The sequence below is a fragment of the Malaclemys terrapin genome, chromosome 4 (assembly GCF_027887155.1).
Source record: "Malaclemys terrapin pileata isolate rMalTer1 chromosome 4, rMalTer1.hap1, whole genome shotgun sequence".
In the NCBI taxonomy this organism is placed as follows: domain Eukaryota; kingdom Metazoa; phylum Chordata; order Testudines; family Emydidae; genus Malaclemys; species Malaclemys terrapin.
Window position 1 is genome coordinate 91,155,754 of NC_071508.1, and position 27,367 is coordinate 91,183,120.

Here is a 27,367-nt window from a genome sequence, read left to right on the forward strand (position 1 = left end):
TATGGAGTAATATAGACAGCAACATACATCTACCTTTATTTGGGAAGGGGCAGCAAAAGAGTACTTCTCCTTTTAATAAAAACCCTGGTTTCTTTTCAGTGTGCTTGTATGTCATGTAGAGCAGGAAGGAGCAGAAATGGCCCTCTGACTGTGCCATTGAACTTACTTCCCTTTGATCAAGAAGTAACAGATAAGGTAAGCACTGCCAGCCTTTTAGAATAATGCTGAATTTTTTGTTTAAATTTTTGCTGATTCCACCCAGAGAAACAAACCCAGCCTCCTAGAAACCAAAGAGGACGTTTTCTATTAAGGAGATTAGAAAAAGAAAATATGGGAGTGTGTCTGCCAAGGTGTGGGGAAGGGCCAGAAAACACAATGCAGCAGTTCTTTAGTGAGGGGGGGAAAGGAGGAGAAAAGAGTCTGATATCATTCACACTCAACCAGCAAGAGGGCCTAGAGCAGGAAAAGAACTGCATAGTTCAAGGTTCTTGAAAAGCCCAGTGTCTCCTAAGAATGTGGGCTATTCTATCCTAAACCCTACCACTATGGGCCAAATCCTCAGCTGGACTAGGCTCACACATCAATACTGGTACTTCAAGCTTTTGTTTCTGATACTCCTGGCAGCCTGTCCAGGGCTTAATAATGGACTTTCCACTGGGACCTGAAGTTCCACTGCTGCCCATCTCCCATTCATGTGTGTATTCCCCAACCTGTAACAGAGCTTGGGCTGCTCCATAGCCCAGTCGAGCAATAGTGAGATGAGGCAGACAGAGGTAGATGAGACAGTCAAGGTCTTAACCTGGTAAATTGATGCACCAGCCTGAAAAAAACAAGGAAACATTGAGATGCAAGAGAATTTTCTACAAATGTTCTTGAGGTCATATACATTACTCGAATTACTACAGCTCACGGCTTTGTGAATGTTCTGGTGACTAGGAGCAGATGAAACTCATTCAAGTGGGGAGGAAGGAAGGCTGTAGAAATATCTCAGCATTTATTATATTTACATTTCTCATTTTCAGCACAGAAAATTTGACCTACACTTTAAGACAAAACAGTGGTAAGTTTCTTTCTTGGCTCCTTGGATTCTGATGGATGGTGACCAAGTTATGCTCTTTGTTTCTGGGGAAAGATGTGCTCATGTCATAACTTTCTGCTGGGTACTGATATCAGATTGAGACCATGTAATAAAACACACCCAGTGCAGGCAATATTTAATGAGACTTCTACGTTAGATACAGCATAAGTGTTACTGATGGTGGTTTTTGAAATCTGTATGCACAGGGTGAGATTCTGTGCTGTGCTGCCAGGGCTTGTGAGGAGTTCCTTGGAAGAAAGCTTTATGAATGCTGGGCGTATCATCCACCAGCTAAAATGAGAGGTCTTAGGGACCTTTTATGCCACTCCAGACTTTTTACTTGGCATAAAGGGTTAGAAAAAGAGATCTCATTCATCCTGCTGATTCGTTATCCTCCGAGCACCGCAGTCCACTGACCATTTTTGTGCCAGCCATTATGCACAGTAAAATCTCTTACATAGCCAGTGACATAAGATAGAAGTGTTAATAAAAGACTTGACAAAAAACATACAAACCTACCAATTGCCTTATAAAATGTAAATCCAATTAAGATTGTATACCACAGGGTAGTGGTGCCAGCCTACACACCTGGGTCCAACAGCTGTGTATTGTCATATACAGAAATTCAGGACAGGCAACATTTGGAAAAATACTTAATGGCTCAGTTATTTGCAATGTAGATTCTCAGTGTATGAACATACATTTATCCTTTGTGTAACACCTACCCTGTATGCTTCAATATTTAAATCACCTCGGTGGGAGATGACATTATAGCATGTTATGGCCCCAATGTTTTATAGTTATTCTTGAAAAGACATTTTAATTCTAAGATCCTAATTTTAGCAATTTATTCATCTCTGGAAATTGCCTTTGGTGTTGGATTTCTCCTGCTGCTTCTCAGTCCAGTTATGAATTTTATTAGAAAGCTTGAAAAAATATAAGCTATTCTGAATAACATTCCATTAACAATATGTTGCATCACATTCAGTTTTGTATGAGAGAAAGTTATATACAGCATATATTTGTCATAGAATCATAAAAGATTAGGGTTGGAAAATACCTCAGGAGGTCATCTAGTCCAATCCCCTGCTCAAAGCAGGACCAACCCCAACTGTCAAGCCATATTGTCGCAGTCAGCACAGATTTTGGCCTGTTTGGTGCTTACAGTGTCAATATCATTACAAAACAGTCACAAGGGGGTACACTGAAAAATATTCTAATGTTTATCAGCATCTGTTCTACTATCCACAGATATTTATTATGGGAAACATGCCTGCCTTTACAGTGGATTATGATACACTGCAGAGATTTTCAATTTGAACAACCAGTTCTTAATCCCCATAAAAATTAATGGGAAATGGGTATCCAAATCCTCTAGGCAACTTTGAACATTTCAGTCTCTGCCTAATCTTTGAAGGGCAGGGAAAGTAAGACAGCATTATCAACTTGTGCATTCCTACCTTAGCAAGAAAACAATTACAAGACCAAAGACATAACATTTGGTCTATCTAGGATACCCACAAATTGAAATAAATGTACCTGTGTATATTTAAACGTTTAGTCAGTTAGGTAAATGCAAACATATACTTGACTGTGTTAGATAATACAATCCTCTTTTCTTATTTTTGAACCAAAGAAGTGTAATGCCAAAAAACTATGTTAATTCTGAGTTATCGCTAAGATTTAAAATATAAAAAAATCAAATGTTGTTGTTCACAGCGACTGTGATTTTGTCCCCTTGCACAAATATTATATTTTATATTCTCTACCAGGGCTAATGTTTATGCCATTAAATATATATACAATGTGGACAAATGATGGCTGTTACTTAAATCTTTCTCTTACTGCACTTTTTTACAATATTTTCAAAGCAGCTTCCAAAACTGTGATCATACTTGTGAATTCACCCAGATGTACAAACCAAAAAATGCATTTGAACATGCAAGCCCTTGGAATTACTCATCTTGCAGGTGCAAATGGATGCGTCTCAAAATTTTGAAAAGGCTCTTTAGAAAGCTCTATTGAAAATTTGACCCTCTATGTGTAACTTTGCCGTTGGAGATGCAAGTTGCCAATTCTGTTACTTGCAGCTATCTTTAGACATTTTAGATAATAAAAAATACCTTAATATCATGCAGAGCAGATAGATACTTTTGTTTTGTTAATAGACTAAAATATTACAGGACTCTGCACATTTTGCTCTCTGTCTTCTCATATAGTTTATTAGTTTGTCCATATAAAAGTTGTAATAACATAATATAAGAACAGACATACTGTGTCAGACCATGGTCCATCTAGCCCAGTATCCTGTCTTCCAATAGTGGCCAATGCCAGGTGCTTCAGAGGGAATGAACAGAACAGGTAATCATCAAGTGATCCATTCCCTTTTGCCCATTCCCAGCTTCTGGCAAACGAGGCTAGGGACACTTTGGAGCATGGTTTTGCATCCCTAACCATCTTGGCTAATAGCCATTGATGGGCCTATCCTCATGAACTTATCTAGTTATTTTTTTAACCCTATTATAGTCTTGGCCTTCACAACATCCTCCAGCAAAGAGTTCCACAGGTTGACTGTGTGGTTGTGTGAATAAATATTTCCTTTTGTTTGTTTTAAACCTGCTGCCTATTAATTACATTTGTTGACCCCTAATGTTATGAGAAGGAAAATAACTCATCCTTATTTACTTTCTCCACACCAGTCATGATTTTATAGACCTCTATCATATCCCCCCCTTAGTTGTCTCTTTTCCAAGCTGAAAAGTCCCAGTTTTATTAATTTCTTCTCATATAGAAGATGTGCCATACCCCTAATAATTTTTGTTGCCCTTCTCTGTACCTTTTCCAGTTCCAATATATCTTTTTTGAGATGGGGTGACCAGATCTGCACATAGTATTCAAGAAGTGGGCATACCATGGATTTAGACAGAGGCAAAATGATATTTTCTGTTTTATTATCTATCTCTTTCCTAATGATTCACAACATTCTGTTATCTTTTTTGACTGCCACTGCACATTGAGTGGATGTTTTCAGAGAACTATCCACAATGACTTCAAAATCTCTTTCTTGAGTGGTAACAGCTAATTTAGACCCCATCATTTTATGTGTATAGATGGAATTATGTTTTCCAATGTGCATTAATTTGCATTTATCAACATTGAATTTCATCTGCCATTTTGTTGCCCAGTCGCCCAGTTTTGTGAGATCTCTTTTTAACTCTTTGCAATCTGCTTTGAATTTATCTATCTTGAGCAGTTTTGTATCATCTGCAAATTTTGCCACCTCTCTGTTTACCCCTTTTTCCAGATCATTTGTGAATATGTTGAACAGGACTGGTCCCACTACAGACCCCAAGGGGGCACCACTATTTACCTCTCTCCATTCTGAAAACCGACCATTTATTCCCACCCTTTCTTTCCTATCTTTTAACCAGTAATTTATCCAGAAGAGGACCTTCCCTCTTATTCCAGGACAGCTTATTTTGCTTAAGAGCCTTTGGTCAGGGACCTTGTCAAAGGCTTTCTGAAAACCTAAGTACACTATATCCACTGGATCCCCCTTGGCCACATGCTTGTTGACCCCCTCAAAGAATTCTAGTAGATTGGTGAGGCATGATTTCCCTTTATAAAACCATGTTGACTTTCCCCCCACAAATTGTGTTCATCTATGTGTCTGGTAATTCTGTTCTTTACTATAGTTTCAACCAATTTGCCTAGTACTGACGTTAGTCTTACCAGGGTGCAATTGCCGGGATTGCCTCTGGACCCTTTTTTAAAAATTGGTGTCACATTAGCTATCCTCCATCTGGTACAGAAGCTGATTTAAATGATAGGTTACATACCACAGTTAGTAGTTCTGCAATTTCACACTTGAGTTCCTTCAGAACTCTTGGGTGAATACCATATGGTCCTGGTGACTTATTACTCTTTAATTTATCAATTTTTTCCAAAACCTCCTCTAATGAGACCTCAATCTGGGACAATTCCTCAGATTTGTCACCTAAAAAGAATGGCTCATGTTTGGGAATCTCCCTCAAACCCTCAGCCATGAAGATGAATGCAAAGAATTCATTTAGTTTCTCTGCAATGGCCTTGTCTTCCTTGAGTGCTCCTTTAGCATCTCGATTGTCTAGTGGCCCCAGGGGTTCTTTAGCAGACTTCCTGCTTCTGATGTACTTAAAAAAATTGCTGTTACTTTTGAGTCTTTGGCTAGTTGTTTTTCAATTTTATTTTTTTTTTTTTGCCTTCCTAATAATATTTTTACCATATTTTGCCAGAGTTTATGCTCCTTTTTATTTTCTTCAGCAGGATTTAACTTTCACTTTTTAAAAGATGCCTTTTTGCCTCTAACTCCTTCTTTTACTTTGTGACACTTTTTTGGTCCTCTTACTATGTTTTTTAATTGGAGCTATGCATTTAAGTTGAGACTCTATTATGGTGGCTTTGAAAAGTTTCCATGCAGCTTGCAGGGATTTCACTTTGGGCACTCTACCTTTTAGTTTCTGTTTCACTAATTTCTTCATTTTTGTGTTGTTCTCCTTTCTGAAATTAAATGCAATGGTGGTGGGCTGCTTTGGTGCCCCCCTCTCCCCCAAGGATGTTAAATTTTATTATGTTTTGGTCACTATTACCAAACGGTTCAGCTATATTCACCTTGTGGACCAGATCCTGTGCTCTGCTTAGGGTTAAATCAATAGTAATAGTGGTAATGTCTTGTCTGTTTATGAAGTGTATATCGTTTATTAATTTAACTATATACACCTTTACCCCGATATAACGTTGTCCTCGGGAGCCAAAAAATCTTACCGCGTTATAGGTGAAACCGCGTTATATTGAACTTGCTTTGATCCGCCGGAGTGCGCAGCCCCGCCCCCCAGAGCACTGCTTTACTGCATTATATCTGAATTCGTGTTATATTGGGTCACATTATATCGGGGTAGAGGTGTAGTACATCTTGAGATACAAGTCATAACGTATAATATTTGTGCCTGTATTCCAGCCGGGAAGACCTAGATGTGCGCTTGGGGTTTGAGCTGTGTGTGGAGGAGCAGGATTTCCTGCATAAAAGGAAAAAGGTGGTTGCTGCTGCTCTGAAAAAGGTTCTCCAGCTAGAGGAGGACCTGCAGGATGATGAGGTATGTGGGGCAGAATCCTTCCCACTCCTTCTCACAAAGGTGTGCTCAGTCAATCGGGCACCAAAATGTGGCATCTTGTTCTCTAGTTTCACAATCTCCAGACGGTCAGGAAGTGAAGAAGTGGGTGGTTTTACTTTTTAGGAAGGAAATGAGTGGTCACAGATGACATTAATAACATCTTTTTACTTATATGTACAGTTCCTAAAGAGTGTTGCTTTAATAGATATAGATATTAAATACCAAGATGATTTAGGCCCATGTTCTCAGAATTACAGCAAAAGCTTTCTTAGGCCCAACCATCTTCTCAGCCAGCCCATGCAGACAGGTTTCAGAGTAGCAGCCATGTTAGTCTGTATCCGCAAAAAGAAGAACAGGAGTACTTGTGGCACCTTAGAGACTAACAAATTTATTAGAGCATAAGCTTTCGTGGACTACAGCCCACTTCTTCGGATGCTTATATATATATGCATCCGAAGAAGTGGGCTGTAGTCCACGAAAGCTTATGCTCTAATAAATTTGTTAGTCTCTAAGGTGCCACAAGTACTCCTGTTCTTCTTCTTCCCATGCAGACAGACTCAGAACTTCTGTCACTCAGGCCATGTCTACATTACAAACTCATGTTGCCTCTAGTTACATTGGCATACCACCACTGTAGTTAGTACATTGCTTGTGTGTGTAAATACTTGGCTCCTTGTATCTGTGGTGTGCATAGTCACTAGGAGTGTTTGTGTTGATAGAGAGTGCAGTGCACCATGAGTAGGCATCTCTCTGTGCAACTCGCCACCATCCAGCGCACTGTCTTTTGGGAAGTTTTGGCAATGCATGATGGGGCTTAAATGAGTTGCACAGGAGTAATTGGGAACATGGGGTCAACTTCCCAGTTTGCAACTGTCTCCATCCCATAATGTTATCTGTATCCCATAATTTTTGCGCCTTTTTTTTTCAAAATCCCGCAAATCCACGCCACACTTCACACTGTCCACCATATCTGACAGAAGCATGGAGTCAGCACAGCTCTGCACTATTGTCGTAAGTGTTGCAAGCACATGATCCTGCAGTATTTGCAGAGCTGCAAGAAGAATTGAATGAGTAGGGAACATAATAATTTCTTGGAGGACGGATTGCCATGGGACATAGTGGAAACCAATTCAAGGTTGTTGTTGGCATTCATGGAGCAGCTGCAGATGGTGAAGTGCCACTTCTGGGCCTGAGAAACAAACATTGACTGGTGTGATTGCATCACAATGCAGGTTTGGGATGACGAGCAGTGGCTGCAGAACTTTGAGATGCACATGGCCACATTCCTGGATCTGTGTGCTGAGCTTGCCCCAGCCCTCCAGTGCAGGGACCCCAAAATGAGAGCTGCACTGACAATGGAGAAGTGAGTGGCGATTGCACTGTGGAAACTTGCAATGCTGGATTGCTACTGATCAGTTGGGAATCAATTTGGAGTCAGGAAATCCACCATAGGGGCTGTTGTCATGCAGTGCAGGACTGTGACTCAGCAATGCCTCAGGACATAATGGATGGATTTGTGGTACTGGGGTTCCCAAACTGCGGAGAGTGGGGAGGGGGAGAGATAGACAGAGCTCAGATCCCTATTTTGGCACCAGATCATCTTGCCACAGAGTACATCAACAGAAAGGGCTACTTTTCTATGATTATCACTGGGATGCTTCATCAACATCAATGTGGGCTGGTCAGGGAAGGTGCATGAAGCTCATATATTTAAGAACACAGGACATTTCAGAAAGCTGCAAGCAGAGATTTGCTTTCCCAACCGGATGATTACCTTTGGCAATGATGAAAGCCCAGTAGTGATCCTGGAGCACCCAGCATACATCTTGCTCCCCTGGCTCATGAAGTCGTACACCAGCCACCTCAACAGCACAAAGGAATGATTCAACTACTGGCTTTGCAGGTGCAGAATGACAATTCAATGTGCTTTTGGTTGTTTGAAGTGATGCTGGCATTGTTCACTCACAAGATTGGACTTCAGTGAGAAAAATATCCCAATGGTTATAGCTTCCTGCTGTGTCGTAGATCATATCTGTGAAGCAAAGGGGGAAATGTGTCCACTGGGGCAAAGGTGGAGCTGCTGTCCGCTGAACTTGAACAGCCAGATACATGGGCTATTAGAAGAGCTCAATGCCGAGTTATAGGCACAGGGAGGCTTTGAAAGACCACTTTAACAGTGAGCTAGAGAAATGTGTGTTCCCTCTACTTTTTTATGTCCATGTGCAGAATGAATTTTGTTATGTGCACGAATATGGAGGTGATGTATGACAGGTCCGTGCGGGGGCCTGCAGGGACGGGTGCCTCTCCCTGCCACGGCTGGTCCATGCTGAGGGAGAGGCATCTCTCCCTGCTGCAAGCCTGAGCCCCTGCGCAGGGCTTAATAGGCAGCTGCACGGCCACGCAGCTTAGAGGGAACTTAGGCTGTAGTGTGCTCTACCTGGCCCTGCTCTTTTGTGGCCTGGTAGGAGTTGTGTGGTGATTGCTGCACACATAGGAAGGTGACAATGTCAATGCACCTATTAATTTTGTTTGTGACTAATCCTATGAGTTGTGTAGCACTGTGCAGTAACAGGTAATTGGCTGCTCAGTTCTCGGCAGCATATGTTGTGAACGAATAAAGATGAATTATGTTCCAAATAATAGAATTTTATTCTGTAACAAAATAAGTGCAAACAAGTGCAATTTTAAAACAAATACATTAAAAATGTAATAAACCATAATAAATTAATAGAACAGAATGTATGAAGGGTAAAGAACATTTATGTCCATTTCAGCTACACATACCCTGACCTGTGAAAGCCATGGTTGGCATATGTGAAGCTGTGATTGTCTTTAATGTCCCCTGGAGTAGAGTGGTGGGGGTAGTGCAACAACCCCTGATGCCACATGGAACATTGAGAGGGTCCTGATATTAAGTTCTCAATGGGCGTCAGAGGGAGGCAAGCCCAGAATTGTTGAATCTGCAGATCCACCAAAGCCTGCAACATCTGTGTTTGCTGCCTGAGAAGCCCCAGTATGTTCTGGTGCATCTCCCTCTCCTTTTCCTGCTGGACTCCTGGGCCTTTCTGCTCTCCCCTCATTCCTTCTCCAGTCTGCGTGCAGTGTTCATCATCCAAGCCCTGTGCTCTCTGTCTGAAGCAGCACTGGCTTGCAGGATCTCACTGAACGTGTCATCCTGAGTCCTCTTCTTTCTCCTTATCTGGCTCAGGTGTTACATGGGTGTGGAAAGGGAGACCCTAAAAGCTGCAATGGCACCAGCTGCAGATAAAACACACAGAGGTACCATTGTCAGTCTATTCATTACAGAAAGTGAAACTTAAGATGCTGACCTCATTCCCCTGGCTCCCCTAAAGTTTTAAGGACTACGTTCTCACTTCTGCTTGGAATTGCTTGCGCATGGTGCCAGTCACAGCACCAACCAGGCCTGCCGAGGATTGAGGAAATGTGGAGGGAATTGTTTGGTTGCATGAATCTAGTAGTATAGGGCATTGCCACTGCATACTGGCACTGTTTTCCACAGGTGGTGGTGATTTTAGCTGATATCTCACTCCTGAGGGTAACGAAGACAGAGAGAGCACAGCTGCTGCTGGTGTCCCAAAGCTGCCTGGGCCTGTATGCTGTTAGTCTGTGTACTGCAATGGTGCCTGCTGAACTGATCACTGAGTGGCATGGGAAAGAGTCCTACCGCAGAGAAAGATATAAAGATCTTCGGCAGATCTTCGGAAGATTGCAGAGTACCTCCATGAAAGTTTCATCAATATCTCGCAGGAGGATTCAAGGGACATCCCCGAGTACATAAACAAACTTCTCTGCATGGCCCCCTCTGGTAATTCTAGAGGGTAATGAAACAGGGGAAGAGGGATAGCAACTCTACCTCTCTTGGTTGTACCACTACCTCTTCTAGCACAAGTAAATTAATGATAAGTCAAAAGATGTGTCCTGCTATTTTGGGGATGCCATCCCTCTAATTGAAAATTTATCTATACACTTACCCAAGGTTCCTTCCCCTGCATTGGGGTCACCCGTGCTTTACTGGCAGGACTGTGGAAGGAATCAAAAACAGGTCCTGGCTCGCTGTGCAGCTGGATTCCCCAGGTTGCCTGTCCTCTCTACTCCTCCTTCTCTTCCTCATCCACCATCTCTTCCGCCTCACTGTGCACATCCTGTGACTCGGTTTCCATGGAAGTATCCATGGAGGTGTGGGAAGTGGTGGTGGGGTCTCTGCCAAGTACAGCATGCAGCTCTTATAAAAGCAGCAGGTCTGTGGCACAGCAGATCGAGTGTTGCCTGTCTGGCTTTCTGGTATGCCTGCCGCAGCTCCTTGGCTTTCACTGTGCACTGCTGTTGATCCCTGTCATAGCCCTTCTCCTGCATCCCCTGAGCAATCTGTTCATAGATGTTGACATTTCTATGGCTGGTGTGGAGCTGTGCCTGAATAGCCTCTTCAGGCCTAGGAGGGCCAATATCTCCTGTCTTTTCTGGGCAGGAGCACGTCTGGAGCATGGAGCTGGCATGGTCAGCTGGACAGTTGAACTCAACAATGGAGAGCTGCTGGGGTGCTTGCCAAGCTGGGCAATCAGAAAAAGGAGTTTCAAAAATTCTATGACCCCTGGGTTGGGGAGTCCACAACTGAGACCAGAGCAGACATTATGGGGCATTGTGGGACAGATGCTGGAGGACAGTTAGGGTTGAGATAAGTAACACAGTGTCTACACTCACACTGCATCAACCTATGTACATCGACTGTGGCTCTACACTGCTTGAGGAGGTGGTGTTAGTAAGTTGGCGTAATGGAACACTTACATTGGTGGGAGATAAATGTAAGTGTAGACACATGCACAACTAGGTCAACATAAACTGCCTTGTGTTGACCTAACTTTGTAATGCAGACCAGGCCTCACTGTTTACAATTGATTTGAACCTGACTTTCCATTTGCACCTGTGCTGCGTGGGTGCAAAATACTACCATTCTGAGTTGGTTGTATTTACAACTACTTTGTACTCACTTAGCAAGTGCAAATGACTACACAAGGTACACACTGGACAGGTTTAAAGTCATCCACACCTCTGAACAAAAATGATACTTCCTTAAAGACTTTAGGCTAAATTTACCATTTGTGCCAGCAGTGTCTTTAGCCCAATGCATGGTATCTTTCTTTAATGTTAGTTGAGCCAACTTATCTTTCATGTATCAGAGGGGTAGCTGTGTTAGTCTGGATCTGTAAAAAGCAACAGAGAGTCCTGTGGCACCTTTAAGACTAACAGATGTATTGGAGCATAAGCTTTCATGGGTGAATGCCCACTTCGTCGGATGCGTATAATGGAAATTTCCAGGGGCAGGTATAAATATGCTGGCAAGAATCAGTCTGGAGATAACGAGGTTAGTTCAGTCAGGGAGGGTGAGGTCCTCTGCTAGCAGTTGAAGTGTGAACACCAAGGGAGGAGAAACTGTTTCTGTAGTTGGCTAGCCATTCACAGTCTTTGTTTAATCCTGATCTGATGGTGTCAAATTTGCAAATGAACTGAAGCTCAGCAGTTTCTCTTTGGAGTCTGGTTCTGAAGTTTTTTTGCTGTAAGATGGCTACCTTTACATCTGCTATTGTGTGGCCAGGAAGGTTGAAGTGTTCTCCTACAGGTTTTTGTATATTGCCATTCCTGATATCTGACTTGTGTCCATTTATCCTTTTATGTAGTGACTGTCCAGTTTGGCCAATGTACATAGCAGAGGGGCATTGCTGGCACATGATGGCATATATAACATTGGTGGACGTGCAGGTGAATGAACTGGTGATGTTGTAGCTGATCTGGTTAGGTCCTGTGATGGTGTTGTTGGTGTAGATATGTGGGCAGAGTTGGCATTGAGGTTTGTTGCATGGATTGGTTCCGGAGTTAGAGTTGTTATGGTGCGCTGTGTGATTGCTGATGAGAATATGCTTAAGGTTGGCAGGTTGTCTGTGGGCGAGGACTGGCCTGCCTCCCAAGGTCGGTGAAAGAGAGGGATCATTGTCCTGGATGGGTTGTAGATCACTGATGATGCGTTGGAGAGGTTTAAGCTGAGGACTGTAGGTGATGGCCAGTGGAGTTCTGTTGGTTTCTTTCTTGGGCTTGTCTTGTAGCAGGAGGCTTCTGGGTACACGTCTGGCTCTGTTGATTTGTTTCCTTATTTCCTTGTGCGGGTATCGTAGTTTTGAGAATGCTTGGTGAAGCTCTTGTCGGTGTTGGTCTCTGTCTGAGGGGTTGGAGCAGATGCGGTTGTACCTCAGTGCTTGGCTGTAGACGATGGATCATGTGGTGTGTCTGGGGTGGAAGCTGGAGGCATGAAGGTAGGCATAGCGGTTGGTGGGTTTTCGGTATAGGGTGGTCTTAACGTGGCCATCACTTATTTGTACTGTGGTGTCTAGGAAGTGGACCTCCCGTGTAGATTGGTCCAGGCTGAGGTTGATGTTGGGGTGGAAGCTATTGAAATCGTGGTGGAATTCTTCCAGAGTCTCCTTCCCAGGGGTCCAGATGATGAAGATGTCATCAATGTAGTGTAGGTAGAGGAGGAGCGTGAGTGTACGAGAGCTGAGGAAGCGTTGTTCCAGGTCAGCCATAAAAATGTTGGCATATTGTGGGGCCATGCGGGTGCCCATGGCGGTGCCACTGGTCTGGAGGTATATATTGTGACCAATTTTGAATAGTTGTGCGTGAGGATAAAGTCACAGAGCTCAGCAACAAGTTGTGCTGTGTCATCATCAGGGATACTGTTCCTGACAGCTTGTATTGTATTGAGCATTGGCCTGCTAAACCCAGGGTTGGGAGTTCAATCCTTGAGAGGGCCACTTAGAGATCTGGGGCAAAAATCAGTACTTGGTCCTGCTAGTGAAGGCAGGGGGCTGGACTCAATGACCTTTTGGGGTCCCTTCCAGTTCTATGAGATAAGTATATCTCCATATTATAAAAATATATATTCCTAGATGACCAATATCTGCTGACAAGGTCACAACAGTGATAGTTTATTGCATTTAGTACAAGTCTATTATAATCAGGAGATAACAATTCCTGTATTTTTATGTTGTTGTAGAGGATTTTTTAGGAGAATTGAAAGTATTGAGTATCAGGGGGTAGCCGTGTTAGTCTGTATCTACAAAAACAACAAAGAGTCTGGTGGCACCTTAAAGACTAACAGATTTATTTGGGCATAAGCTTTCGTGAGTAAAAACCTCACTTCTTCGGATGCATAGAGTGAAAGCTACAGATGCAGGCATTATATACAGACACATGGAGAGCAGGGAGTTACTTCACAAGTGGCGAACCAGTGTTGACAAGGCCAATTCAATCAGGGTGGATGTAGTCCACTCCCAATAATAGATGAGGAGGTGTCAATTCCAGGAGAGGAAAAGCTGCTTCTGTAGTGAGCCAGCCACTCCCAGTCCCTATTCAAGCCCAGATTAATGGTGTTGAATTTGCAAATGAATTTTAGTTCTGCTGTTTCTCTTTGAAGTCTGTTTCTGAAGTTTTTTTGTTCAATGACAGTGACTTTTAAATCTGTGATAGAATGACCAGGAAGATTGAAGTGTTCACTTACTGGCTTGTGTATGTTACCATTCCTGATGTCCGATTTGTGTCCATTTATTCTTTTGCGGAGGGACAGTCCCTCCGCAAAAGAATAAATGGACACAAATCGGACATCAGGAATGGTAACATACACAAGCCAGTAAGTGAACACTTCAATCTTCCTGGTCATTCTATCACAGATTTAAAAGTCACTGTCATTGAACAAAAAAACTTCAGAAACAGACTTCAAAGAGAAACAGCAGAACTAAAATTCATTTGCAAATTCAACACCATTAATCTGGGCTTGAATAGGGACTGGGAGTGGCTGGCTCACTACAGAAGCAGCTTTTCCTCTCCTGGAATTGACACCTCCTCATCTATTATTGGGAGTGGACTACATCCACCCTGATTGAATTGGCCTTGTCAACACTGGTTCGCCACTTGTGAAGTAACTCCCTGCTCTCCATGTGTCTGTATATAATGCCTGCATCTGTAGCTTTCACTCTATGCATCCGAAGAAGTGAGGTTTTTACTCACGAAAGCTTATGCCCAAATAAATCTGTTAGTCTTTAAGGTGCCACCAGACTCTTTGTTGTTTTTGAAAGTATTGAGGTTAGTCTCCAGTTATGCTCAGTGTTTAAAATTCCATGCCTAACATGACAGCCTTTGCTTTCCAATTGCTAAGCAGTAAGTTACAGAAAACTCAGAGCAATTCCAGTTATTTCTATGCAGCATGGTTAATTCAGATCATGTCTCTGCTTGCAAACTGATCATATACATTTTTTTTTACCTTTTAATCAGGGCCTGAACTTCTTAACATAATTTCTACTCATCTCTATTCTAATCACTAATTGTCCCCACCCCTATAGTTATTTTTCATTAAATGTATGCTTTTTTGCATTGAATAGGTACCAGTGGTGGCATTCATGACAACAGGTGGTGGTACTAGAGCACTGACAGCAATGTACGCTCACCTGTTGAGTATCCAGAAGTTGAATGTTTTGGACTGTATTTCATACATCACTGGTTTATCTGGCACAACATGGTAAGGAGAACAACAAGCTTCTGACACAAAGAAATTATTTAAAGACATAATCTCCAGAGTGGTGAAATGTTTATTAGTCTCCAAGTAGTTATGCATGTGCCCATTGTAACCTAGTTTAAATATCCAATTATTATTATTTGCATACACAAACCAAGAAACCATCACTGTTTATGGTTTCCAGAGGCCTTTCTGGCCAACAGAATTATAATTAACAAGCAGCTTTATTCATCTAGTGTGGCTTTTTCATGTCAGCCTTTGTTAGGTGTTTACCAATATTTGCTATCATCCATGATCACGTGTGAATGATATCAACACTGGAAAAGTAGCAAAGTGAATTGGAGAGATTAGAGCATCTGAAGCTACAGGCAATCAAGGGAGACCTGGTGCTAATAAATGTACAGTCCTACAACACCAGCACAAGTAGGAAATAATAATTAATAAATAATATATAACTCTTAGCGAAATGGATTGTTGTAATAAAGCAGCCACACCCATCACATTAAAACAATCTTGTTTTAATTTGGTGGTGTTAATACTATCCTAATATCACTTTTTCATGTACCTAAGCAATGTAGTTGCTGCAGCGAAGGTGTGGAATCAGGATTGGGGAGTTTGTTACAAATCCAAAACTCGAGCTAGGCTTCCAAATTGTTTGCTGAAATTCACAAACCTTTTGGCAAACCTGGACTGGGTGTCAAGCAAGTCTGAGCCCATTTAATGGACATTTTATGAAAGTTGGTGGTTTCAGTTAAATTTAGTTACATTTCACTGAGATTTTTGGTTTCATTCAAACCCAAAAGGCACATCAAGGTGTAAACCCACGCACCCAATCTGAAATCAAGAAATGTTGTCCAGTGCTCTCTAAGCCAAAACTTGAGGGTTTCAAAGAGCTCTAATTCTGAACCCCAACTTTTCCTTATATTTCCTTTTCTCAGGACAATGTCAAATTTATATGAAGATCCTGACTGGTCACAGAAGGATATGGAGGCATCAGTCAGTGATGCTCGGAAACACGTGATCAAAAACAAGTTCTTGGCCTGTTTTTCCGTGGATCGTCTGAAATACTATGTAAAGGAGCTGCACCAGCGGAAACAAGAGGGGCACAAGATATGTTTTACAGATCTGTGGGGACTCATCATTGAAGCCATGTTACATGATGGGGTACTATAGAACATTTGTCCTTTTCAGAGTCTTCCTCTAAGTAGCTAATCTTCTGAAAGTAGAAATGAGGATAAACTGTAAACCCTAACTGGATACACCCACTCAACATGGCTGCAGAGTTATCCACACAAATAAGTTTTATTTGTTGACTGCATCATATATATGTTAAATTAGACCTGTTCAAAAAACAGGAAAGAAACCCCCTGCCCATGGAAACTCTAGAAAATCCAAAATTCTTTTTTAAGAGCTGATTTTTCAAAGTGCCTTAAAACCCGTATGCATAGAGAGATTGCCTTGATAATGCGTATGCTACAAGTGGAGCTGGGATAGAGCATGTGGTGAAAATTTGGAATTTTTTGGTCAAGCGGTTCCCAAAATGCGGCCCAAACCTTTTGGCATATGAGCTGCTTTTACTTTTCGAAGTGCTCTCAAATCCATGTTCAATTTTGAGGAAGTTTCACCCCCCCCACTACCACCCCATAAATGCTTCCCCAAAGCCATCTACCCTTCTCTTCACATCCCACCTTGTACCAGGTTAGTGGGTAGTATTGTGTCTGGGAGATAAAGCCTAGTATGAGGGAGAAAGGGGGCTGGGGAGATAGGTGAGGGAGGGGAGCAGGGCCGGTGCAATCAATAGGTGAACTAGGTGACCGCCTAGGGCGCCTAGTGGTTGAGGGCACCTAAAAGCCCGCTCAGGCGAGGAGGTGGAGTGGAGGTGAGCTGGGATGGGGGGGTGCAGGGAGGGCTGCCCGCAGTAACGGGGGGGGGGGGGCGCACAGGGGAACTGCTCCCCGCCCCAGATCACCTCCATTCTGCCTCCTCCAGTGAGCACACAGCCCCCACTCTAATTCTCCTCCTATTGGCGCGGCAAGCCTGGGAGGGGAGGAGAATTAGAGCGGCCCCGGCATGCTTAGCGGAGGAGGTGGAGTGGAGGTGAGCTGGGGCGGGCTCCCCCGGGCAGGGTTAGCTGCCGCAGAGGGGGGCTCCTCGGGCGGGGTTAGCTGTCATGGAGGGGGGCTCCCCGGGCGGGGTAGCTGCTGCGAGGGGGCTCCCGCGGCGGGCTCCCCGGGTGGCGGGCTGGGTTAGCTGCCGCGGCGGGTGAGGTTAGCTGCCATGGGGGGGCGGGGTTAGCTGGGTGGGGGGGTGGCGCAAGGTGGAAGTTTCACCTAGGGCGCGAAACTTCCTTGCACTGGCCCTGGAGGGGAGTAGCTACCATATTGAAAATGACACAAAAGAGGCTAGTGCAAGTGTCCTGGCCAGGTTGAATCTCTTGTCCACCAGGAGAGGCTCACTGAACGCCTGCCAGACAGCTGTAAGTAGGGCTGATTCTCTCTGGGGAGCCAGAAACAGACACACTCCAAGCATGCCACAGCATGTAACGCTGAGGTGAAAAGCAGCACGTATGACTCCACGGGCATATGGAACTGAGAGTGGGCTAGGGAAGGAGGAGGAGGCAGCACATTCACTGAGATGAATGAATTTTCATTTTGTTGTTGTCCATAATGGTTCAATATTTCATTTTCCATGGAATTTTTCTATCCCCATTTTTTGTTCCCCAAATCAGTAACTCTTCTAAATGAATTAATTTTGATTTTTAAAAATGATTCCTGCTCCCCCCCTATTTTTGAAAAACAATCAGTGTGACTCTGAGATGAGCAGTGAAAATTAGCAACATAAAGAACCAAATCAGACAAATAAAAAAAAAATACAAATTTCACTGGATGACCAAACTTTTTCAGATTTAACCATTTCCATCAAAACTTTCTACATTTAAAACACACACCCACATAAAATCCCCTATTTTATTATTCATTATTATTTACTTATTCCACAAGGTCATTGAAAAAAATTCAAAATTTCAACTCCCTCCAATTAAAAGACAATAGGAGAATTTCGTGACTGCTGATGCAGACAGATGCGAGTATCATTTCTCTGTGTTAGCAAAACCCTTTGCTCCCAGAGTTGAATTCAATTCAAAGAAAGGCAGGTAATGTTGGCAGTGCTGCTCTCCTTCAAGATTCCAGACCAGGGTGTGGGGAGTAGTGCCACCCTCCCCATGAAGCCACTTCAGGGAGGTGCTGAATCAGCACCTTGTGCAGCCAGGCTGGCACTTAACACTGTTCCCAGCCAGCATTGCCCTCTATTGGTCAGTGCTGCATGGTGCAAGTCACCTGTACCCACAATGGAAACAGTTAAGTTCTAGCCACACTACAGATTTAAACCATATCATACCTGGGCTCTTCATTCTTGTATAGTTGTGCTGTAGTAGTGGCTTTCCTGTGACATTTACCCTGTCTGGATGAAATGACTCATGCATGTTCTCAACTGAGAATTTTTTTGAAAAAGTGTGTGGGGGCCCATTTTTTTTAAATAAGCAAAAGGTAAAAAATGACAGTTTTTCACCAGTGGAATCTTTGAATTTTTCAGTATACAAAACCTTGGCAAACTGATTTTTAAACAACTTTAAGCATTCAAGTGAATGAGACTACTCACATGCTTAAAGTTAAGCACATGCGTATGTGTTTTGGTGGATCAGAAACAGAGTGCTCAGCACATTACAGGATCAAGCCCATAGAGGAGAACCTGGTTGGAATCGAGTAGGCATTTCATTGTAATGTTCCAAGCCCTAATACAGTGGTAGGTCCCTATGTGATTTAAATTTTCCTCAGTTATGTATCTTATTTCCAAACAGGAAGACCAGCATAAACTCACAGATCAGCAACAAGCACTAAGTCATGGTCAGAATCCCCTGCCCATCTACCTTGTTCTCAATGTGAAGGACAAAATTAGCAATCGAGATTTTAGAGGTAATAATTATGTTCTAGACATTTATTTTTCTTTAAATCTAACAGGGTTCATCTTAGGGTTAGGCAAACTGGTTAACTTAATGCAAGAATCCTTCTTAATTCACTCAAAAGTGGGCTTATGTTTCTTATTAATTAAATTTGTGTCTCTCTATATTTCTGGTTTTGCCTGCGATCAGAAGCAGAATATTAAGACAGAGGCTAGTATCACAAGATTATCTGGCCTGCACAGAAGCAGGAAGTACCAGAAATCTCATGAGCTTTCCAGACACCTGTGGTTGAAGAGAATTCATTCTCCATGCTCATCACTGTTATATCTGTATTGAATAAAAGTGGCTAGTTAGAAAATATGGTAGTTCAGCAACTAGTTTGTCATGAAGAGGCTGAAACCAAAATCTTATTCCATTAATAACTCAATTTATTTATATAACAACAATATTTTTCTTTACCCGCAGTCAGGTTACTGCAGTAATACTTTTTCTTGTGACTCTTTCTTTAGAATGGATGGAGTTCACTCCCTATGAGGTGGGACTCCTTAAATATGGGGCCTTCATTCGTGCTGAGAATTTTGGAAGTGAGTTCTTCATGGGTAGGCTGATGAAGAAGCTCCCAGAATCCCGGATCTGCTTCTTGGAAGGTGATTTATTGTCCTGGAAAAATGTAAAGTAATGTAACATAAGCCAGTCACTGGCAAGCCACAGTTTTATGGTTGCTGCAATTGGTACAGTCTCACCTTCTAGAAACTGTATAAGGTGATGTATCTGAACCAATAGCATGTCATGATCTGCAGATTTAAAATCTCTCTATAGTGAAATTAAGTGAGTTAGATTAGTCTGATTTCATTATACTGTCATGCACAAGGCATCTGAAAGATACTTTTTCACCTTTATTTGAACAAAATTTTCAAAATGTTGAAGTTTGCTCAAGTACTAGTCTCTTTCTGGATCCCAAATCTATGAAATTCAGCCCCTGGTATAGAATGGTCCTACTGCTGACTTTTAGTGCTGATTGATTCAGCAATGTGACATTGAAACATAACCTAATAATCATCAGTACAGGTCTGTCTCATCTTACCCGGGGGTTCCGTTCCGCGGTTAGCGCGTAAAAGCACGCTATAGCCAAAATCCCATTGAATTCAATGGCGGGCGAAATCGCCCGCACTACAAGTACAGTATTAAAATTGTTTGGGTTTTTTTTTTTTTTTTTTGCCAACCACGTAAAGTTGAAATCGCGCATGTTAAATGCGCATAAGATGCGACAGACCTGTATGTCTAATATTCTGAAGCAGTGCAGCTGTTCTAAGGAGAGTCTTTTGCACATACTGTATCCCCAAACTTTTTACAAATGTAAAGAATACAATGTAATAAATAATATTAGAGAGCAGAGAAATGAACAGAAACAGATGAGAGAGAAATGAAACAGCATGTAGTTTTTCAGATGAGTTTTAAAAAGAGATGTGGCGTGAATGAAGCAGAAGGAAGCAGGAAGAGGCTGCCAATTTATGGCTGGTTAGCAATATTACCGTCACTGTGACAGACATGAATTACAGTTAAAAAGTATAGTAAAGTAATAACAATATCTACCACATATGTATATGTAGTCTTGTAGCTGTATCAGTCCCAGGATATTAGAGAGTCAAGGCACGTGAAGTAATATCTTTCATTGGACCAACTTCTGTTGGTGAGAGAGAGAAGCTTTCTAGCTTACACAGAGCTCTTCTTCAGGTCTGGGAAACTAACTCACGCCATGGCTACACTAGAGAGCTTACAGCAGCATAGCTGTACCGATGCTGTAAGATCTCCTGTGTAGCCGCTCTATGCCAGCAGGAGAGAGCTCTCCCGTCAACATAATTAGACCACCCACAATGAGCGGTGATAGCTGTGTCAGTGGGAGATGCTCTCCCGCTGACATAACGCTGTCCACACTGGCACTTCTGAGAGTGAAACTTATGTCGCTCAGGAATGTGTTTTTTCCCAGCTTTATAGGACTATAGCACAGTACTGTCTATACAACTTCATCAAACTATGTTATAATATAAAATTATGAGGGCACAACTGGGTTGTAACCAGATGCCTCAATATGGTAATTCTGTATTGTACATAGAATCTAATATTTCCTTCCCTTCCTTTTGCATAAGCATTGCACACAGCTATAGAAAAAGAAAGCCCCTGGCTTACTCTTCCTGCTTCTCACCCTGATTGCTGTAACTAAAAAAGGATTTATGTAAATGGAGTTTCAAGTTCCTATTATTAAATTAGCAATGTTGTGACTATTTGCCTGTATGGAGCTTTCACAACAGCCGCTCGAAAAAGCTTTCAGTGACAGCACCAAACTACCTTTACACTGCTCACACCCAGGAAAGAGTGGATGCTGACTAACATAGGTCATGTGACCCCTAACTATATTCAGTGATTGGCTGGAATGCTCTTGGAAGTGCTCTTTGTAATTCCCAGGTTGGTGTACACGTAATCTCCCAACTGCTCAGACCCAGCTACTTCTGGACCTCATTCAAATCCCCCAAACTGGCCAACATTTCAAATCTTCAGGAAATGTAGTATTTGCGTTGTTGCCAATTCATGTGATTTCCCCTCCCTAGCCCCACCCAAGTCATGCAATACTTGGTATTTTTCTTAAAGCCCAATTCCTGGAGGTATGTGATTAGTTGGGAATCTGAGCTGTCATTTTTTTTAAAAAGTAAGCTTCCAACCTGGATTGCATATCTATAGCCGAAGTGCAATCCAAATGAGTCAAGAATTTGGGACTGCAAGAACCAGAGTCTTGAAAGAAAATGCAAAAGTCTGCTGATCTTTTTAATAAAGGAGCTATTTGCAGTGTAACAACAAATATAATGAACCTACAAATTTATGAAACGCACTATGTAGCCTATGCCAGTAGATGGTGCTCTTTATATTTACTATACATGTGAGCATGCAGAGCAAGAGAGAGATGCTTCTTTTTTATATGGAACTCTCCTAACAGAAAGAAATTGAATAAAGTTCACTAGTAAGGACAGAAGGCAATTTTTAAATAAAGTGCTTTGAAGTTACAGGTTTTTCTCTGTCAAATTTCTTTCATGTCACAGGGATCTGGAGTAGTGTATTTTCCTTGAACCTTATGGATGCCTGGTATATCTCCTTTGAGTCAGAAGAGTTCTGGCACAAATGGACCCAAGACAGAGTTATTGACATTGGTTAGTTATTTTTACATTGCATTTTTGCTTTACTTTTTCTTAGGGTTATTTTATTTAATTACTTTACTAATTTATTTATTATCTAATACATGAAGCGGAAAGCCATGTCTTGAGTTACTGTGCAGCAATCATTTTGATTGATTGAGAAGCAGAATTGATGAGATCTACCATAGATGCAAATGAGATGCCCCTGCAGGAGGAGGGTAAACTGTATAAGAAAAGTATCAGAGGGGAAGCCGTGTTAGTCTGGATCTGTAAAAAGCAACAGAGTCCTGTGGCACCTTTAAGACTAACAGATCTGTTAGTCTTAAAGGTGCCACAGGACTCTCTGTTGCTGTATAAGAAAAAATACTCTTGAAAGTATGGGAGGTGGGGCTTATCCTTCCAGGGCCCACCATTCTTCCATGTTCTCTGTCTAGCCAAACTACAGATGTGTGTTCTCCTTGCGAGTGAGGTTTAACATACTCTTGTTTCCTTTGTTAGTTTTTGCTGTTTGCAAGTGGTTTTTATTTTTGATCCCACTCAGGTATGTTTCCTTATAGTTTTACTTACCATTCATTAGGATTCCCAGAGATGTAAGACATACATTATAATAACAGTAATAATAATAAAAAGCAGCATAGATGTGCATGATGCTTTCCAGAAATAAAAGATATTGTCCCTGCCCCAAGGAGTTTATGGTGCAAAGGTCCAATTCTGTAAACCTTTACTACTGAATAATATAGTCCTTGTTACTGTGGGTCATTTCACTAAGGTCAATAAAAAGCACTACACTCAATAGTAAAGGCTTGCAGGTTGGGGACCAAAATGTGAGATACAGTAAATCCTTACAACAGACACTGTGGAGAAAGAAGAGCACTGCAGCAAATATTACTATTTTATCTTGTTGCATTTGTAAACTGCAGCTTGTTGTTTATATATATATATAGTTAGTTAGTTAGTTAGAACAAGAATAAAAAGATTGATTTTGTTGGAGAGACAGGAAATTAGTAAAGAAATGTGTGTGTGTGTGTGTGTGTGAGAGAGAGAGAGAGAGAGAGAGAGAGAGACATGGGAAGGATGCAGGAGAGGAAAATTATGTTAGGTGCAAAATGTCAGTTTGGATAAGGTCAGGGGCAGAGAGAAAGAAGTTACAGTATACCAGGTTAAAGAGAACTATATTATTGGCAAGGCTTTTAGTAGTGCTGACTGAGAAGAGGAGGCAGATTTTGGAAAGGTTAGACAGATAAGAAACTAGCTCTGTGGAGAACCTGGATGTTAGGAGAGAAGGAAATTGAAATGAAGCCAAACATATACTATCATAATTTATTATTATAGAGGATTATCCCCAAAATGAATCCAGATATACAAAACTTTTATCATTTTCTCTGCAGAGGAAGAACCTGTTCTACCTACGAGGCCAAGCAAGTTAACTACTCGGGTGGTCTCCCCCCCAGAGAGCCTTTCAACTGTTTTTCGAGATGTTCTTATGTTGCGGCCAGCAGTTTCAGAAATCCACAATTTTCTAAAGGGTTGCCAGATGCACAATAACTACTTGGAGAATGAGTTTTCTAGATGGAAAGGTATGGTGATAACTTCCTATTTGAAGCTGCATTTTTAAAGATTGGGATGGGGTCTGGAATTTAGTGTGGATAGCTGTGGTCCTTAGTGGAAGTGAATGAAGTGACTCAAATAGTTCTGTTACTTTGTGAGAAATTCTAGGTAGTAATACATGGTGGTGTGGTGTGGTATGGTATGATATGATATGAAGGCTTCACGGGTATAAATTTGGATACACCCATTACCTATGAGTGGCAAAGCCATGAGTAAATTATACAGGCTATTATTATATTGCTGTTGTTTATATTCCAGATATGCCCCAAATATGGAAAGGATTGTCAAGACATTGAGGAGGCTGAAGTTTCTGCCTCCCAAACAAATGCCTAGGAAACCTTTATACCACAACACAGTATCATATATTCTGTATATGCCATGGATGTTACAGAACATTTGCTCTAGGAATGTTTTAGACAGCTTTCAAAAGTGCATTTGGATTATTTTTTTGGGCCCTGTGTTTCAAATGTCAGAGGTCTTAGTTACCATGATTCTAACTATGCAGGTCTTGGAGAAAGCCATAAAAGCCTCTAGAATGGATATTCAAACCTTTCTATACCTAAATACATCATGATTTTAGGTAAGATAGCTCACAGCCCTGCAGGGCTAGAAGCAAATGCAGTTTCCTGCTGGGAATCTCCCCTTCCCAGTGATATAAAGATCCTGTTTTTAGCTTTGCTTTTGATAATGGATTTTAAAGCTGTGACATTTTTACTTATAGAAAGGCTGTTATTGGTGCATGACTGAATCTTACCCACCTTGGGCATGTATAATTTTTGGGGAAAATCCACATTTAGAGGAGGAGAAAATATTTCTTTTGTAGGTTGATTTAAGCTTCTCAGAGGTTTGGAATGTAAGTCCCCGGGGGATGGATTAGTGGCCAGAGGGCAGACAAGGAAGTTAAAGGTACACGATAATTCCTTTATCACATGGCTTTGCAATTTATACCCCTGGGGGAATTCTGCGCCACTGTATGTGCGCAGAATTTATGTCGCCCGCGGATTTCTTTACTTCCCTGCAGAAAAATAACTTTCTAACAGGGAAGCAAAGGGAAGCTGCAAGAACAGTATCACGCCACTCCCTAGCCGCGCAGGTACATCATTTCAGGCACCTGGAGCAGCCGGTAGAGAAGTAAATCACCACAGGGCTGGGGACAACCCAGTCAGTGGCTCCTACCCTGAGCCAGGATCAGCTACTAGTCTCGGCTGGGCTGGAGGCAGGAGAGGACGGGACTTCCTCTTCCCCTGCAAGGAGTGGCTGGGGCTGTGTCAGACCCACCCCCAGAAACCTCCCCCAGCTGCAGTAAGCTCAGCATCCTCCCCTGCTTCCTCCCCCATCACTCCTCAGCTGCAAGAGGAGGGGTCACTATATGAGGAGCTGCTCCCCCATCCTCCCAACCCCCATTCATCTGGACCTTCCATACCCAGACACCCCTGCCAAGCTTCACCCCATACACCCAGAACCCTCCTAACATTCCATACCTGAACCCCACCTCCACTGAACCTCAAACTGTGCATTTGGAGTCCCCCTGCACCCAGACCCTCTGCCTCTGGACCCCCACTCCTGCACCCCAGACCACCCCCCACTGAGCTCCCTGCATTCAAACACCCGCCCTGATGAGCCCCACCTCCCCGCACCACCCTGAGCCCCCACATCTAGACATCCATGCCACTGACCCCCAACTTGCTGCACCCAGACCCCCACCCCACCAAGCCCCACTCCCCCAGCACCCAGACTCCCCTGCTGAGACCCCCACACCCAGACCCCTCCGCTAAGCCCCAACCACCTTCACCTGGAAGCCCCTGCAGAGTCCTATTGCCCCTGTGCCTGGAACCCCCACAATAAGCTACTGTGCATCCAGATCCTGCAACACCTAGACCCCCCCCCTCCATTGAACTGCCTGCACCCAGATTGTCCCACAGAGAACCCTTTCATCCCACACCCAGATCCCCCCACACTGAGTCCCTTCACACTTGGATCCTGCCTGGTTGAGCTGGCCTGCCCCACACCTAGTGCACCTGATGCAGAGGGGCATGGCCCCAGGGTGTTTCTGGGGCAGGCCCTGGCCTTGTGCTGTGTCAGAGTCAGGTGCAGCCTCACTGCTGAGTCCATGTCCTGGGGGTGGGAGGACTGCAGGGTGATCTCCTACCTTTGTGCAGCCAGTGGCCTGTGCTCCCCACTGCCATGCTGGAGCCTCTACATTTATTTATTGACAAATAAAACTTACAGAATTTTTAATTTTTTTGGCACAGAATGCCCTCAAGAGTAAATTTATCACAAGTAGCATGTGTGTGGGTGAGTATATATGCAGTAGTTGCAGTTAAAAAGTTGTCTTTTTCCCTTTTTACTGGTAGGTAAGATATTACTGGCTCTGGCGGTATTCCCCATTATAAATATAGAGAATTCGTCTTACACCAGTAATATTTCATATACCAGTGAAAGGAAAAAGAAAACTGTATAGTTGCTTTAAATGTACATATATCTATCTTTGGTCCTTATATGACCTCACTACCTTAGTATCTGGACACCTCCCTGTCTTTATCCCCATGAAGTAAGAAAGTACTATTATCCTAATTTTTCATATGGAGAACTGGGATAGAGAGAGACCAAGTGACCTGGCCACTGTCATACAGGAAGACTGTGGCAGAGTAGGGAATTGAACTCTGGTCTTGTGTGTCCCAACCTAGAGCCCCTTTGTCTGCAGAAAGCATTACTTTATGCTGCCCAAAAGGGTGGTTGCTGCAGGTCAATAATGCAAAAGGCAGAATGAGGAAACCCAGACGTGAAGAACAAAAAGATTGAACTACAGTTGTACAAAACTGTGTCTGGAGTCAAAAAGGGAGCTGAATTCTCTTTCCACTCTCTAACTCTGTATTGTCCTCAGAGTAGTAGAACACCTACCCTTGCAGTGATGCGCACTCTTGACAAGAAATATTTTTCTGGTAGACTGTGAGCTTGACTGTCACCCCAACCAGCTGACAGGAGCAGCAGATCACCTCACTCTGGTAGACACTGCATTTGCCTTCGAAACCAGTTACCCACCACTTATGAGGCCTGAGAGGAAAGTGGACCTCATCCTGCATTTCAACTACAGTTCAGGATCACAGATAGCGGTCAGACTTTTTGCCTTTTTCTTCACTAATATTCCCCCTTTCAGCTGCCAGAATTGTTAACTGTCCATTTCCAAAGACTTAAAGAAAAAGTTGTTTCTAACAGGAATAAACTCGTATTACCAGTGGTGTGAATCCTTGTTTCAGGATCGCCGGACTGTGTGCTCTGTATGAAAAACCTAGGCCCAGATCCACAAAAGGACTTAGGTGTCTAGCTCTGACTTTAGGCACCTAAATCCAAAATATAGGCACCAATGAGAGCCTCAAAACCCCTGCTCAGCCACCACCTAACCCTGCAGGCACCTAAGACACCTACATTATTTCTGTAAAAGTCCCCTAGAAGCTTAAGTTTCTGCCACTGGATATGTGCACTGCTGCCTCAGCTAGACAGCCGGACACCTATCTCATGTCCAAGCTTCAGCGGGATCCTCAAACCAGGAGAAACTATGGGTTGCTATGGCTATCTTACCAGAGGAACCCAAACTGGTAGGCATTCTCAAAGCATGTCCGACTTCGGTTGGAGGGATGGGAAGGAGGCAGCCTCCACTATATCCTTGAGCCCAGTGATTATGGCACTCAATAAGTAGGAAACTCATTTTCAAATCTCTTCCTTACATTAGGCAGATGGGGGGATTGAACTGGGGTCTCCCACATTCTGGATGAATGCCCTAACTATTGAATTAAAAGTTATAAGAGAGGC

At 42.8% G+C, this 27,367-nt stretch overlaps 1 protein-coding gene across 1 annotated transcript in view; it reads left to right on the plus strand.

Moving 5' to 3' along the window:
* Nucleotides 1–27,367, plus strand: part of LOC128835464 (cytosolic phospholipase A2 epsilon-like) — a 56,237-nt gene that overhangs the window by 25,191 nt on the left and 3,679 nt on the right. Inside the window, exons 10-19 of the mRNA XM_054024972.1 lie at nt 100–195; nt 1,023–1,060; nt 6,075–6,210; nt 14,673–14,809; nt 15,745–15,970; nt 18,663–18,777; nt 19,274–19,411; nt 21,857–21,964; nt 23,338–23,526; nt 26,504–26,670. Coding sequence (XP_053880947.1) covers nt 100–195; nt 1,023–1,060; nt 6,075–6,210; nt 14,673–14,809; nt 15,745–15,970; nt 18,663–18,777; nt 19,274–19,411; nt 21,857–21,964; nt 23,338–23,526; nt 26,504–26,670 — 1,350 coding nt within the window. The remainder of the gene's footprint in view (nt 1–99; nt 196–1,022; nt 1,061–6,074; nt 6,211–14,672; nt 14,810–15,744; nt 15,971–18,662; nt 18,778–19,273; nt 19,412–21,856; nt 21,965–23,337; nt 23,527–26,503; nt 26,671–27,367) is intronic.